Raw genomic sequence first — 16,158 nt, forward strand, 5'->3', positions numbered from 1 at the left:
TTCTTGGTATATAAAAGCGACCCAGCCACGGTCACGCTGCTATGAAAATAAAAGTGCATTACAAATTTAGCAGTAGTAATATGTTAACCAAACCGCTTCCGCGCTTAATTAGTGTCGTTTAAGCTTGCAGCCATCCTAGGCCCTAAAAATTGTAAGCCCGGCGGCCGGTTTGCAAGTGCTAGAAACTCGAAAATATTTCGCCGAAACTTGTACATATAGAAATATAAGCGCCGCGTGTGCGAGTGTGTGTGTGTTTATTGGGGTTACAAAAAGTAAAACAAACAACAACGTCACCGCGGCAGCATTGCCAACAGCAAGCACCCACGCCCTAGATTGTCAAATGTTAATTGTGTTCTAAGCAACACATTGCACATTATTTTAGGCTACTTATAACGCATAACAACAAGTAATAGCTAAACATCGTCTAATTGCTTTTGCGGTACCTGCTTTTCCCGAAATTCCAAATTGCAAGCTGCTGGCAACGTTGCCACGCTCACGCACACACACCCACACAGTGAGCGCTGAGCGGCGGTGGAGAGAGCGGCTCGTGTCTGTGTTCATTCTCTGTTGCTGCTCCGCCTGGGAATGTCGTCGTCGTCGGTGTATTTTTAATCGCTTTCTTCCCTTGCCTTGGGCAAAGATAAATATATTATTATTAACCGAACCGAACTGGGAAAAGCGCGCTGCCGAATATCCATGATTTATCGTTTATATAATGTGCGCTAACTAATCGCGGATTCGTTTCGTTTTCATTTCCACAGCATTGAGTAGTGAGTGAGACAAATTCAGAGAGAGAGCGAGAGAAAGAGCAGAGAGCGTGTGTGCCTGTGTCTCTGTGCGTGTGCTTGTGTCTGTGTGTGTGTGTGGTGCATCAAGGCTGATAAAACTAAAACCAAAACTACAATTGCAACTAAATTCGAAACAAACTCCGAAAGCGTTTTCTAACTGCGCACAAATCAACACAACAAAATGGAAGCGATTGCCAAACACGATTTCTCGGCGACGGCCGACGACGAGCTGAGTTTTCGCAAAACTCAGATCCTGAAGGTGAGTACTGCGGTTCTAAAATCATAATATCTGCATTTATTCATAGGCTTCGCGTTGAATGGGCGCGGGAAAGGGGAAGGGGGGGCGTGGCAGGTCCTGCATGCATAATCTCCGTCCAGGTCGTTGCCTTAACCCACATCCTAGGTTCAATCGCCAGACAGATTTTGTTACTAAATCGCGACCAAACAGACAGCAGTCGCAAAAGCTGGCTAAAGAGGTTCAAAAGGTGCACTCGCAAAAGGCGGCACGAAAGGATTACGACTCATGGCCCACCGCAGCTGGAATACTCTTACTCTACTTACCAATCAGTGGAGTGTACCAGTTATATAAAGTTTTCCAAAATCCTTGTAGAGCAACACTTTTTAAAATATCGTTGATTTTGCATTTCCCAAATGCAATTCTAATCTACCAAGATCACATTTTGACCTCATATAATGTGTATAGAGCTCTGATATGAGTCTGAATGAAAATGATGTGTAGTTAGGATTTCTAAATCAATAAAAAATACATCAACGTACTTGTTCATAATTACTTTGAACTATACTCAATTCTATACTCTCAATCTAGCATTTTTCACTTTTTTCCATGTTTTCAATTTTATTTGAATTAATGAGTGATTTCCTGCTCGTATGATAGAAATAGCTGGTATGCTATTCCAACTTTTTATTAGTTTTTTCCCAATGCTTGAAAGAAAAGTCCCAGCAGTTTTTTATGATATATTCGATGCCCCCTCGCCTTTGCGGAACTTTGTGGGGGACATCCGATGCGAGCCCGGTTGGTTGTATGCTCTGGCTTACTGGCTTTCTGGCCAAGAAAAGGCTGCTTGCTGGCAGGCTGCGATTCGATCTCTAGCTTCCTTCCAGGTGTTTGTGTTTGTGTTGGCTCACTAGCTGGCTGGCTGGCTGGCTGGCTGTCCTAGGCCAAACCCTTTGTTTTGGCTGGCGAATTTTCCGGTTTCTTGTTGCCAGGGCGCGCTGTAAGCTGATTTTCGTTGCTGTGTGTCTACCTTGTCGTAGGTTAGTCACAGCAGGGACCCAGGCTTGTGGCAGGTTTTCTCCCTTTTGCTCCTTTTTTTGTTTTTTTCTCTGTTTTTGCGCCTCTTTTCCATATGCCGCTGCTGCATTTGCAGCATTTGTTGCTGCGGCTGCTGCTGCTGATTGATGGTGTCAATGACTCGCCGAAGAGGCTTCTTTATCGCCGCCCGAAGGTCAAGTGTGTGCGCTGATCCCGTCCATTAGAGGCTTCTACGCCGTAGATGAGCCCTCTGCCCAGCTGTACGGGCTTATCACTCGGGTAAACAATCCGCACTGATAGTCATAGTTCGTTTAACCCATAGTTCTGGGTGTTCGGTTCTGGGTTCTGTGTTCTGGGTAGGCTGATCGGGGGATAAGAGCAGGCAGGCAGAACTACACGATTATCTAGCATAGGAGATACGCATATCTCTCTGTTCGAACTTCGAGCGCATTTGTGTTTGCCAGTGCTTAGTCACTTTTCGATGGCCTTATCTGAGAAGATGCCCAATCCAACAAACACGCAGGCATTTAGGCGATAGAGAGAGCGAGATGGTTCGTGAATCATCAAACATATAATTGGGTTTCTATCCAGAAACAGGTTTTCAGAGCAGCGCATTTCTTGGATATTTGGAGCTCCATTTTCCAAGAAGTACATCTCCAATTCTAACGGCCTTGTGTGGGCACTAAATGCGGCCACGTTCTATCATCACAACGAAACACGAAATGGGATTCTAAATAGTTCAACTTTCGCTTGTCGCGAAAATAGCGAAAAGTGAACGTTCGTGTTGCTTAGACACTTTTCAGCGTAGAATCCGAAACTGCAATAGAATTTTTCTCTAGTAATTACATAAGCATACGAGTATAAACAATTGATAATAACAATCATGGCCACTACGTGCCTGCCTTCCGAGAGCGCTGCTGAATATTTATGCATTATCCAACAGGCAGGCACATTCCCTGCACTGAAATAAATGGTACTCCACCCTCATGCAGTTCTCAAAATATCATATAAAATTGGCACATCCATCACATTTGGTTTATTATTCGATTATGGAGTATATGGTAAATGGATTTTCAACACATTTAAGTAGACTTTATTTCTAAAAGAATGCAATAAAACCCCTTCTGGTTTTTCCCTGTGCAGAGCGGCGAGAAAACTTTCTGTAATAGACGACGAATCCGTGGAAATGAATTTCTCGGCGGCTGTTTTCAATGAATGAAACAATCTAAAAATAAAATAAATATACGATGAACAATGTCTGGGTGACAGATGCGGGCGGGATCTCGGCTATGGGGTGGACTAGAACTATGGAGCTATGCCAATTAGTCGGCCAGATCCAGCTCCAGCTGAGCGGGCAAAATCCCACTGCCTCAGCCAACAGCGAGCACAACAATTGGGCCTTACATAAGCTGGAAACGACATTGACACCCACACACCACCCAAATCCCCGCCACAATCCGACGTGCGAAAATGTAGCCAAAAAAACACGGAACATCGGTATACGAATACTCGAATATGGGATATCTCATACATCCGTATCTTTAATTAGTATGAAATCGATCTGTGTGTAGAGTATTATGTTTGTTACGAACCTCTTATGATAGTAATTATCGATGAGACATTCGAGGGGTAATTACAAGTTGCAACTCCAGAAAACAAGCCACCCCGCAACTACACAGTATCGCCAGGGGTTTTTTGAGTGACTCATTTGAATGCCATGACATTATTCCGACTTGACGAACAAACGATATTGGAAAACAACAAAGCTGCCAAATAAACTCAACTGCTCAGGGAAAAATCCGTTGGCGAAAAATGGGAGAAACACACAAAGATAAGAGTATATTTACTCAAGACTTAACTAAAAGGCGGAATCCTGACCTTTGCACAATAAATACATTTCCTATGTGTCTGTGCAACGATTTCCTTAGGCAAAATCAAACAGGGGCCGAAAAATGAAGGCTGCTGGGCGACGTCAAGTCGTCAAGCGAGATTCATTCATAAAAAGCTCCACTCAGCACCTTCGAATCTGGAAATTCCCAGTGGTCAAACAAACGCCGTGACCTCCGCAGATAGACAATCTTCCATTTCGTCTGTCAATCGTAAGATATCATAAAAGTCGCCGATTACGTAGGCGGCAGCCTGTTGTGTCATTGGCATGCGAAATGGGCTAGGAAAAAGTCCATTAGATACACAAAAAGTACACCAAGACGTATACAAAAGTGAAATTCGCCCATTCGAGTGAGTGCTCCGTTTCACTTAACATTCTTATCACATGTCGGCCATAATGCTTGTTTATTTTTAGCGTTTCGCAAGAAACAGATATGAGAATAGAGGAGATAATAGATAAACATAAATACGTTTCCCAAACCGTAAGCCGTAAGCCCATCTTCGCTGATTGCGCACTGACACAGTTTTGGGGACAACACTCAAACAACAAGCAATTGAAAACTGCTCATCGAATCACAATCACAATCACTGGGGAATCGGGCCACCAGTCCCCAATAAACAAAGCGGAAGAATGTCTCGATTGATCCCCATTGTCTGGGGGCGATTAAAGGGGTGTGGCCTTCGAGTTGGAAACAAGGCAGGCAGGTTCTTACAAAGAATTTTCGGGGATCGGATTACTCACTGTGCATCTGGTTCTGGGTTCTGGTGTACAAGCGGGAGAAATGGCAATTAAAATCCGATGCTCCGGTTTAAATAACTGCATTGAATAATCTAAGAATTTATTGAACATATTTTTGGTCGCTTATTTCTCAACTGTATTTAGCTAAATATAATAATAGGAATGTGTTTGGGCAGAGGTAGAGGTACAAGATGTGGGTATTTTATGCCTTCTTCTTCTTCTTTACAAATCTAGCTTTAATTTTAAAATGTTTTTTTGAAAATATGGTTAATAATACTACAAATTAGAGTTAAAAAAGGTCGGTTTAGTATTCAGAGCCCCAAAACATACCCTTTGCTTTAATTATTTGATTTTACTTATTGAATTATTGCAACTATAAAACAATAATCATTGAAACGTCTGTCTTACAGATATTAAATATGGAAGACGATTCAAATTGGTATCGTGCGGAGCTGGATGGAAAGGAAGGCCTCATACCCAGTAATTACATAGAAATGAAGAATCACGAGTAAGTTCATAACGAACTATTTCCAAATAGAAACGCACCAAATAATAATCATTTCGATTGTAGCTGGTACTACGGACGCATCACACGCGCCGATGCCGAGAAGCTGCTGTCAAATAAGCACGAAGGCGCCTTCTTGATACGCATCAGCGAATCCAGTCCCGGCGATTTCTCCCTATCAGTCAAGTGAGTTCCCTCATGGGCCCATCTTTCATATGATCGAAACCACATAATCGAAACGAAAACCTTTGCTCTACAGATGCCCCGATGGCGTTCAGCATTTCAAGGTTCTGCGCGATGCCCAAAGCAAATTCTTCCTGTGGGTGGTCAAGTTCAACTCCCTCAACGAACTGGTCGAATATCATCGGACGGCGAGCGTTTCCCGGTCGCAGGATGTCAAATTGCGAGATATGATACCTGAAGAGGTGGGTGTGCCGTCCATACCATGCCATTCCATTGACAAGTCTGCCCAGCAGACAGACATGCAGATTCATTTTAAAAATACAAATTTCGCATAACACAACACATTGAGGTCATGCTTTCGTAGGCTGACGCCCACCCATTTGAACTATAAACAAGCAGTGATGCCAAGAATATTAGTTGGATTCATGATGTCCGAACGATTTCTTTATTGCAGATGCTCGTGCAGGCGCTGTACGATTTTGTGCCACAGGAATCCGGGGAATTGGACTTCAGACGCGGCGATGTCATCACCGTCACAGATCGCTCCGATGAGAACTGGTGGAACGGCGAGATCGGCAATAGGAAAGGAATCTTCCCAGCAACTTATGTGACGCCATATCATTCATAATAAGATAACTTCTAAGGAGGGACGCCACACACAACCCTCTCCGGGAAACGCTAAATACACAACACACACCCCATAACGATTAGGCAGCATCATCAGCAATTGCGAATAACAACAAGAAGAAACTAAACACAAATTTTAAATATTTATATACAAGAAACGTGGACATAAATTCTGTAGACAACGTATACAACACAAGTTTAAGCCTATAAGCCGAATGCATTTTTTACGTTTTGACGTTTTTTGATAAAACAATTACATTACGATACCATTACGAAATCGTTTATTAGCAACTGAGTGACACTTTAAACTAGATATGTAAATTTATTTGTGTATGCATAGGTGCGGCCGAATAAAAAGCATTCGATCGCAGTTTTCCTCTGGCATCCTTCCAGATAGATGACAAAACTCACTGCTAGCATCTTGACCGCAACTATAGGCATATGCAAGTATGTCTACATACCAGATGGCACTATTATTATTATTGTAAACAAACGGATTTTTTATATAAATATATAATTTAAGTTCGATGAAGAGAATTGAAAGAGAACTTTTGTCCTGTGCTTTTAAACGAGTGTTGAGGATTGCCCTACATGTGCTCTTTAGTTTATTTTTGATGTTTTTGATGTGAACGAGTGCGTTTTAAAGCGAGCAAACACTTATATTATTATGATTATATGATAACGAATTACAACCAACAACAACCAACCTAATGCTTAACACGTTTTATAGAAAACAAAACAAATTCACTATGAAAACAAAACTTTTGCCTAAATGTCTCAAAGCTGAAGACAATTAAAACAAAATTTATATTATATTATCGTAAATGCCTACCACATAAATTAAATTAATTTTTGCATCGCTGGTTACTATATGCATACATGCACGCATCTATAAATAAATATGTATCTTCTTAATGCAAATTGAACGATATTAGGCCTCGGCTGCACATGCAACTTTTGCGGCGACTGTAAATTGAATATGTGAAATTTTGGTCCCTTCGCTTTAAAGTTTAAAATTGTCAATAATTATAATTTACATCCCGTCTTCTGACCACAAACTCTATGGACGAAAAATGAATCTTGAAAACTGGAAGGAAACATTTGTGACATGTGTAAAAAGTTTCAAACTGCTGCTATATCATATTGTGCTATAAATTATTACTACTACTATTTATATAATTGGTTGAGTGTGCTGTGTGTAACCTTTTTTGTCATCAGCAAAGCGAATTAGTTGCACGTTTGAGCGTTTTTCAACTACATAACTATATGCATTAACAAATGTAATGAGAGTTGCCAATATAAAGTAATTTAAACAACAACAAAATGCTAAAACGAAACATTTAAGGCCTATTTTTTTATCTATATATAAATATATATCGAAGCAAATACATTTATACATTTTCCTAATATCCACCAAACTAAGAAACACGACGACGATGCCTCATGGAAACAACACATCAAAAATAACTTTTGATAGGCCATAGTTTATATAAGCCGCAATTTATATTGGCCAGCAGCTGGACGCACGACAGTTTTGTACTTTTTGAGCATATTTGCAGGCGTTGGCGAGCATTTCCCGGCCCAGAACCAGTAGTAGCCGCATATTTAAACATAAATTCTAATCGTAACAATAAAGCAGGCAATTGACAAGGTTTAGATATTAACTAACAAGCGAATACACAAATGAAACATTGCATACGGTATGTTAAGTTGAGGACGTAGTTTAAGCAACAAACTGATTTATCTAATAAACTATGATATATATACAATTGAATTTGATTGGGCGGCTAAAAGGGGAATTTCGACTGCAACTTGTGGAGCTATCGATAAGTGGCCGATAGTTCGGAACTTAAAACGTCTAGATCAACAGGAAACTATAACTGTTGCGTTACGTTAACAGAGCAAGCCAAATGACATGTCCTCGCTAGTTTCTAATACAATTTTAATAATGAATTTGGGCATTTTAAGTGCCATGAAGTTTAAAAATTAGTTTTGTAAGTTGCACATACAATACAGCCACGAAATGTTATAGTTATGAGTAAAATAAAGCTAACAGGGAACACCAAGAAAACTGTTAAAAGGAGTTGAGTCCGTGCTAAGTGTTATCGAAATTTCCATTCGCAGATGGATTTCGGTAATTTTCTAGTATTTTATTTGTAAGCGCATATGGTTAATATTGCGGTCACAGTCGCGGTCACACTGGTCATAGGCAATAAGAAAAAAAAAGTGCACGGCACGGTCGTCCAATTAAGTTAATTTTTCTAAGTAAACATACAAGTGTAGATTCGCCGTGCGCATCCAAGCAAACGTACAACTGCCCACGCCGTAGTTGTCAGCCGCAAATCAAAGCCGCGATTCGTAGTTGCGCCAGCATAGCGCTCCACGTGTGAAAATAGTCAGGAAAAGCGCGCACACACAACCCACACACACACGCGCGCGCACACATACATTAAGTACACGTACACAGATGCGCGCGAGGGAAAAGCGCTAGGTCAGAGGAAAGTGAAAAGTGAAAAGCGTGAATAGAGCGCATCGGGCGTTGGGCGTCAGGAATCGGACGACGTAACCAGCTGGGTGAAAATGGCGCTGCTCTCCTACCGGGACAAGCACATTCTGAGTGCCCAGCAGCTGAGGAAGCTCAGCGAGCACAAGTACTCCTGCTTCAGCGCCAGCCTGCTTGATCCGCTGCTGCAGCCGTGGTGGAACTGGCTGGTCGCCCAGACGCCCCTTTGGCTGGCCCCCAATCTCATCACCATCGTGGGACTGATCCTCAATGTGGTCACCACCCTGATATTAATCTGGTGAGCCCCATAGCCCCACAGCCCTTGCTGCCCTTTTGCCGGTTACCCTTTACGCAAATCAGCTTCTTTGGCCTCGATGAACTATTTGGCCAGCAAATTTCATCACCTCTTGCGGGGATTAGGAATCCACATCAGCTGCTTTGCTCCATCTATCAGCTGTCACTTGTCGTTCTCGGTTTGCCGAGTTTGTTTGCCAGAAAGCAAACATGTTCTCTGATTTAGAAACAGTCCTCTAGACTTCACGACTATTATAATGCTAGCATTTCTTCTACTTTCTTATTATGCAACTAGAATATGCTTTTGATCGATGATATGAAGGTTTTGATAGGGTCTTTCTTCATTTACATTATTTTCCATGTTGATCAACGTTCTTTGCAACTACATTTGTTCTATTCGTCGGTTGTTTATTTTGTATGCACATTAGTCAAAAAAAAGCAGAAAATGAAAACAATTTCCTCTAGCAAATGATTGCAAATTGGTTCACTGCAAAATAGTAGAAAATCAGGCGACCACCCGTTCTCGTTTCGTAATGCGTGGCGATAGCGTATCATTCCATAACCATGCTAACTAGCCAACTAACTACATACACCCACCAGTGGGTGGGGGATTCGGTGGATGGGGCGACACCTCCCCAGAACTTGGACACGAACTATGCCAGCGATAAGATAGCGAGGGCGTCTCGCCACTTTACGCGAATTATAAGTAATCGCAATCATCGTCGTTTGTCGCCGTTTGTGACGCATTTCTTGAGTCTGAGGGCGTTGCAAAAAGAGCAACATTTAACGATAAGTAAATAAACAAAGGCGGCTAATCATCGTTGCATCTTGAGGCTGATGAAAGAACTGCCATGAAACCCAACAGGTGCCGGAAACAAAGCATTTCACAAAGCCTCAAGCCTTAGCATGATAAGGCAAAGTTCACTTGAGTTAACCCCGGGGGCAAATTTAGCATTTTCCAATTGTTTGCCTTTCAATTGGGATACCTTTGATTGAATTAGAATGACAATTTGCATTTCTAATTGATTTTTATGGGCCTGTCCACCAAAGTCCGACACTTGGGCATGTTTCGCTTCTCCAAACTGAGAAACACACAAAGCTGCAGAAATTACAAGAACTAAATTTAGAAAGAGACTTTCACTGGGACCGAGGAGAAAACCTAGCTTTTCTAAGATATGTCACAGAAAGCAGCGTATTTCCATGTTTTCTGGTCTTTCTTACCAAGTACGTAAGTGATAAAGTGGTAAAAAGTAGTGAAACACTGAAAGTTTGTTGTTTTTAACACCTAAATGCGAGATAAAGTTAAGTAAGGGGCAAATGTCATGTGAATTTAATTATTTCAAACCGTCAAGGTTGGAAAAATTACATTTGAATAAACCATTCGGCAAAGCCCACGTGTGCCCACTTCCCCCCATTTTGGTTGATTGCTTCTGAGCGCTGGCATGCCAATCAAAGTGGCCGAAAAGTATCTTACTTCTGTCCCCCGGCAGATGAATCAGCTTTAAAGCTGCTCACGTGTCGGTCTCTGGTATTTTTAGATCGATATATACATGCTATGTGGGATCTACATATATGTACATATACTCATTCACAAAACCTCGCCAAAAGAGCAGACCGGTTCTATTTGCACTTTACCCATTATTATTATTCCACATTTGTTTGCGCTTCTGTATTTGTTTTAATAATTTCGCTGGTTGCCAGCCGCCAGCCACCAGTCCGTCCGCTTGCGGATTTAGCTGAACTTGTCTAGGTCAGTGGGACTCGATAAAGTAGTGTCAATCCGTGCATGGTGATGATTCAGCTGGAATGAGGCCTTCTGCTCGCACCACTCGTCGCTTGTTTGTAGGTAGTAGGTAGTGCTCCCAAATTTCGAGCCGGAACCGCAAAGTCAGCTGATTTGGCGATGTTTTGTAGGAGATAGCAGTCCGCTTATCGGGCACTTTTAAGTGGCTGCCGCAGAGTAGTGATTTCGTACTTAACCTGATTGATAATTAAGGAGCTCTGCTTGGGAACTTTGCTCATCAGGCGATGCTATGCTCACTGACGTCAGTCGCAGGGGCTAATTGGCATGGAAACGCACGAAGCGGCTTGAAATCCTACGCTTGGCAGCCCTCGCAGCCCCACTTCCCTTAGCCTGTTCATTAATCAATTACGAGAATTTATAAAACTCAAGAGAAATGTAATACTTAATTGTCAACATTAATGAACACGAACGTGTAGTCAAGTTACAACAATATTTATGTGAGTTCCCCATTGGGGATTTTCATTTTAAACTGCAGTTTCTGTAATAAATTCGAATGAATCAGCTTACAGAACGCATCATCAATAAATCTGGTTATCATCTGGGTAGCCTAATCAATAACTCAAAACAACCCAATCAAATGAAAGCTTTGCCATTGTCGAACTGATTTTAACTGTGTGTTCTTGTAAACCCATCTTCAGTTATAGCCCAAACGGCGTTGAGGCACCGCCACGTTGGACCTGCTTGCTCTGCGCGCTGGGTCTGTTTATCTACCAGAGTCTGGACTCCATTGACGGGAAGCAGGCGCGACGCACGAATACCTCATCGCCGCTGGGCGAGCTCTTCGACCATGGCTGTGACTCCATATCGACGGTGTTCGTGGCCCTGTCGGCATGCATCTCATGCCAACTGGGCCACTATCCAAACTGGCTGTTCTTCCAGGTGAGTGGATGTGGATTACGCATGGCGCATTCAGAGCGAGATAAATTCTGAACTTCTCTTGCAGTGCTTCTGTGCCATAGCGCTCTTCTACTGCGCCCACTGGCAGACGTATGTGTCCGGAACGATGCGATTCGGCAGAATTGATGTGACGGAGGCACAGTTCTCGATTATAGCCATTCATCTGGTTTCGGCGGCACTGGGTCCTGAGATCTGGCTCACCAAGGTAGGGGAGGTTCCGAAGGCGTCCGGCGAAGATAATTTAAAGTATTGTTTCCGGTACTTCTTTGCATACCCTATATTTATTTCATTAGATATGTAAGCATATGTTTAAGAGTTTTATTTCGTTACGTTTATCCTAGAGTTTAGAGTTCGAGTTTTGTTTAGGCTGCTTAGGATTAAGCTCGGCTCGGCTGCCTTAAGTTCTGTTCTATGCGAATTAGCGTGCAAGTTTAGTTTTTGAATTCAGCTACAAACCAACCGTTGAGTTACCTCTTTTTCATTTAGCATGGATAGGACACCACGAAGGATGTTAGCATATTGAGGTCCAAACAAAACACACAGTTCTCTGAAATACTTATGTATAGATTCTAGTTGAACTTTAACCACGACCAGTAATTGCAAATGTCTAATACCTTCTACTTCTATGTACATATTGCGTACTGCGCGTGCCTCTCTAAACAAACCTGCCGCACTCCAATGTCTGTCGCGGCAAAAACCACTTAACAAACCAACACCACATGCACACATAACACATTTAAGATCGGCATTGGCAGTATACAGCTTTGGTATGGGCCGGCAGTGACGACCATTGTGTGCGGTCTGCTCTCCCTAACTTATGTGTTTTCCGTCATTAAAGCCGGTGGTGTTGGCAAGAACGGCTCGACAGTTGCTGTAAGTCCTTAACACCCCTCTACACACACACACACTAAACCACACACCCGAACACCATACACTACTACCAATACAACACACACACGGAAACAAAAAATATTTTGGCTACTCAAGAGATCTGAATTGAATCTAAATCGGAAGAGTTTCCGTTCTCAACTAGCCCTCTACTTGCTGACCAGCTCAGCTGAGATTTTTTTAAGGAAGGTGCGTGGCGTGAGGATAACCCCTTAACCCCTCTATCCCACTATTTAACCCCTAGTTGCTTGCCTGTTTAATCTGTGCCGTTGTTGATTCTTGTTCATGTTCTTTGGTTCGAACGGCTCAGCTGCTGCAAACATAATATTCCTGCTTTGTTGCTATTGACACCACTCAAACATGACCGACCGATTCGAAAGCAAAACGAGAGCATGCCTTAAAAAAAACTAATACACAATAACTATTTGAGGCTGCTGAATGCGAAACTTAAGTTAATTTTTAGTAAAGCCTAATATCGATCTATGTATTTGCCCTGTCCAATTGTCCAGTTGACATTTTTGGTCCTTCTATATAATATTTATGTCTTTATTGTCTATCGGTTTTGGATCTATCTATTTAACCCACAAGTAATGTTAAAATCTACTCTATTTCGTATGTATTCCTAAGCATAGTTTGTAAGTTAGAGTGATGGGGGTGTTCACAGTTTAATGCGACTTTTAACACTCCACGAACTCCTTTAGCAATCCCAACATTTTACCAACAAGTTCCCCACATCCTCTGAATGTAGTCGAAGATTCTAAATTTAATTGTTTTCTTGCAATCTTTCATCTTTACTAGATACCAATCGTGGGCCTTTCATGGAATTATACAATATTAGTATTTATCACATTCGGTTATACCTTGAATATAATCAATTTCCTAAAAATGTTTACTCAAGGCGGCAGTGGCAAAAACGGCTCCTCAGTTGCTGTAAGCATTGCACCCACCTCTCGCAATAACGAGACGAAAAACAAACAGTATATAAAATGTGAAAAAACTGTATGAAAACTATGAAACTAAACAGACTAACTTGAAAGCGGGTCATTAATCAATCCGTTGCCCCAGCCATAACATGTTTAACTAATCTTTGGTTCTGCTTTTTGGGTTCTCTACTAATATCCTTTTTGCATTTTCCTTTCGATTCGATTTGGAAATGGTTTGCAGTTTCGGCTCGTTCGGTGGAGGGCTCTGGAATTTGGTTTGGCCTCTCTAGCACGCGATTATACTCGCATCCTTATATCCTAATCACCATATCGACCTAAACTTCATATCATTGAATGGCATTAAAAGCATGCTGCTGCTTGGGTTTACTTAGCTGTTTAAGTGGTGTTACGTTATTATTGACCTACTAATCGAATGACACTTATTGGTGTTTGTTATTATAATTATAATTTATTAGCCTAAGCACTATACAATTTAGAACTGGCTGACTGTGAAGCTTGTAAGATGTTATCCTTTAAGTTTTTAGCCCACACTTTTGCTACCGAAAGCATTCTGGAAAAACAGCAAGTGTTTCGTAATTACAAATGAAATTTTAATGCGCGTCGTTCTTTTCTTCCGCACGCAATCAATCAATCAATCGATATCGTTTGACCAAACCAAAACAAACCGAAACGAAACGAACCAAAATACCCATTGCTACCCGCAATCCTTGACATTGGCAGCTGCCGTACTTCAACTGCGAATCGCGATTTCTGCCAATTTATGTGGCCTGCGGCGTTGATTTGATTCTAGCTCTGCGCTACACGAAATGCATTCTCACCGAAGGTTGCGGCAAGAACGGATCATCGGTTGCTGTAAGAATCCTAAGCTTAAGTTGTCCCCGCAGAACAACACCCATCGCGCTAGCCTCGTCCATGTCCTGGTGTGCAGTGCGTTTGGAAACAGAAACAGAAACAGAAACATACATACTTCATGTGGTGTGGTATCCTGTGTCTTATGTGGCTGCAACGCACTGTAAATCGGCTTCAGTAGATACACAGTACACAGTATACGGATCTGATGCCTGAGTGTCTTGCCCTTAACTACCTAGAGTAATGCTATCGTTTTCGGTACAAGTGCACGTCTATTGTTGTTCGTTGGTACATAGTTTAATTATTATTTGTTTAGCTCGTAGTTCCTATTTGGGTGACAGTTTGGCATGGCATGTGGTTTGTTTTTATTTGGGCATTGTGCTTGCGTTTGATGATTAATTGGCTTTGTATACTGACATTTTGCATTTAAATCCCACAACAACCAACCGATCCAACACCCAACCACCTACCCACCCACACACCCGCCCAATAGCGCTAGACCTTGTAAATAAAACATGTAATAAACAAATCTGTAAGCGCAATTTCCCCCCGAGTGTTCGGTTTACATGTCGTTTGGAGGGGAAATTGCCGAACCCCCAAAAAACACCAAAAGCCAAAACAATTTTTGTTCACTTTTGTTTGTGCACTCCCGACTTGTTGTGACCCTTGCAAAATGTGCCGTAGATCACCATCAACCAACCAATCAGTCGTTTAATGTCCACTGAGCACAGCGGTGACACTTTGCAAGCGTGCAACGTACTTGAAGATCGATGCCCACTAACTGACTCCTTTCCACGCTCCTGCAGGGCACCAGTGTCCTCTCGCCCAGCATTCCGCTCACGCTGGTGGTGCTGCCCGCCCTGATGATTGCCCAGAAGTCGCCGCAGAACATCTTCACCGAGCACGCGTCGGTGTACATCCTGGCCTTCGGCATGGTGGCCGCCAAGGTCACCAATAAGTTGGTGGTGAGTGCTGCAGCTATAACTATTACTCAACTCCCTCCTTACTCCCTCATTAATCAATATGAATTTGCCGCAGATTGCCCACATGACCAAGGCGGAGATGGAGTATCTGGACTGGTCGCTGCTTGGCCCATCACTGCTGTTCCTCAACCAGTACTTCAACTGCATCGTGCCGGAGATCTGGCTGCTGTGGTTCACGCTCATCTGGGGCACCCAGGATCTGTTGCGCTACTGCGCCCAGGTGTGCCTGGAGATCTGCCAGCACCTGCGCATCGATCTCTTCCGGATACCGTACTCGCCCAAGGGCGCAGCCACACATCCGGCCACCGCCTCGGTGAGCAGCCAGAGCAACTTCGGCAGCTCTGGCAGCAGTGCGGACAAGAACGGAGGCAGCGCGCATCGAAAGTCGAAGAGCAAACCGCACTAGATTGCGGTTTTCCGCCACATACATTAATTAGTAATTTTACAAATTTACGTCGTTAGAGCCGAGGGATACTCGTAGGAGCAGGCGGAGCGCAAGTAATACAAAACCCGTAAACACAACCCAACAAAATTCACCGTCAATATTTTGCCTAAAGAGCAAGGCCACTGAGGAACAACCAAACGAAATGAAACTAAACAATAAAACAGATAGAGAAGTTAGCGAAAGGGCGAAGCAAGTTGTTGCTCCTACATTTTAGTATATAGTTTACAACACGTTGTTGTAGCAAAGAAGGCAAAGTGGCTAGTGCTGCTGGGAGAAAGAACTGTTGCAGTCTCCGATATCAATTATATGGCTAAATATATAAAAATAAATACCTATATTTTGTATGATTGTGTAAGTTGTAATAAATCTAGATCGCAGTACTTTTACTGCGCTATTCACACTTGTGCAAATGCAAATGCCCTAAAGAATGAACAGAAAGCAGAGCCAGCCCAAAAATAGCTCGATGAAAGCTCAACTTACGTTTAAGACCTGTTACCACCCATTGGCAATCGATCCATCCCACGAAAGACAACAGATGAAGTGCGGGCG

At 42.5% G+C, this 16,158-nt stretch overlaps 2 protein-coding genes and 1 long non-coding RNA gene across 8 annotated transcripts; all 3 read left to right on the forward strand.

Annotated features, from left to right (window-relative positions):
- The first annotated feature begins 12 nt into the window (after window positions 1-12).
- Window positions 13-7,766, forward strand: LOC6529941 (growth factor receptor-bound protein 2). The gene is made up of 6 exons (XM_015197028.2): window positions 13-151; window positions 762-1,047; window positions 5,098-5,195; window positions 5,259-5,378; window positions 5,452-5,617; window positions 5,830-7,766. Exons 2-6 carry the CDS (start codon window positions 970-972, stop codon window positions 6,001-6,003), a joined length of 636 nt encoding a protein of 211 aa, XP_015052514.1. The 5' UTR covers window positions 13-151; window positions 762-969; the 3' UTR covers window positions 6,004-7,766.
- Window positions 1,054-4,799, forward strand: LOC120321023. Its single transcript, XR_005560579.1, has 2 exons — window positions 1,054-4,299; window positions 4,364-4,799. It is a non-coding gene; the product is annotated as an uncharacterized LOC120321023 (long non-coding RNA).
- Window positions 7,767-8,188: 422 nt separating the features above from the next.
- Window positions 8,189-15,953, forward strand: LOC6529942 (cholinephosphotransferase 1). 6 transcript variants are annotated; one of them, XM_039372232.2, is made up of 7 exons: window positions 8,189-8,803; window positions 11,242-11,482; window positions 11,547-11,705; window positions 13,187-13,318; window positions 14,053-14,184; window positions 14,988-15,146; window positions 15,220-15,953. In XM_039372232.2, the coding sequence occupies exons 1-7, from the start codon at window positions 8,583-8,585 to the stop codon at window positions 15,568-15,570; spliced, it is 1,395 nt and encodes a 464-aa protein (XP_039228166.1). In that variant the 5' UTR covers window positions 8,189-8,582; the 3' UTR covers window positions 15,571-15,953. The 6 variants fall into 6 exon arrangements, with proteins under 6 accessions (XP_039228166.1, XP_015052517.1, XP_015052516.1 ...); XM_039372234.2 differs by lacking the exon at window positions 8,189-8,803 and adding an exon at window positions 9,809-10,023; XM_015197031.3 differs by lacking the exon at window positions 14,053-14,184 and having other exon boundaries at window positions 8,190-8,803.
- Window positions 15,954-16,158: the final 205 nt, after the last annotated feature.

Source organism: Drosophila yakuba, chromosome 2R (genome assembly GCF_016746365.2).
Source record: "Drosophila yakuba strain Tai18E2 chromosome 2R, Prin_Dyak_Tai18E2_2.1, whole genome shotgun sequence".
Lineage (NCBI taxonomy): Eukaryota > Metazoa > Arthropoda > Insecta > Diptera > Drosophilidae > Drosophila > Drosophila yakuba.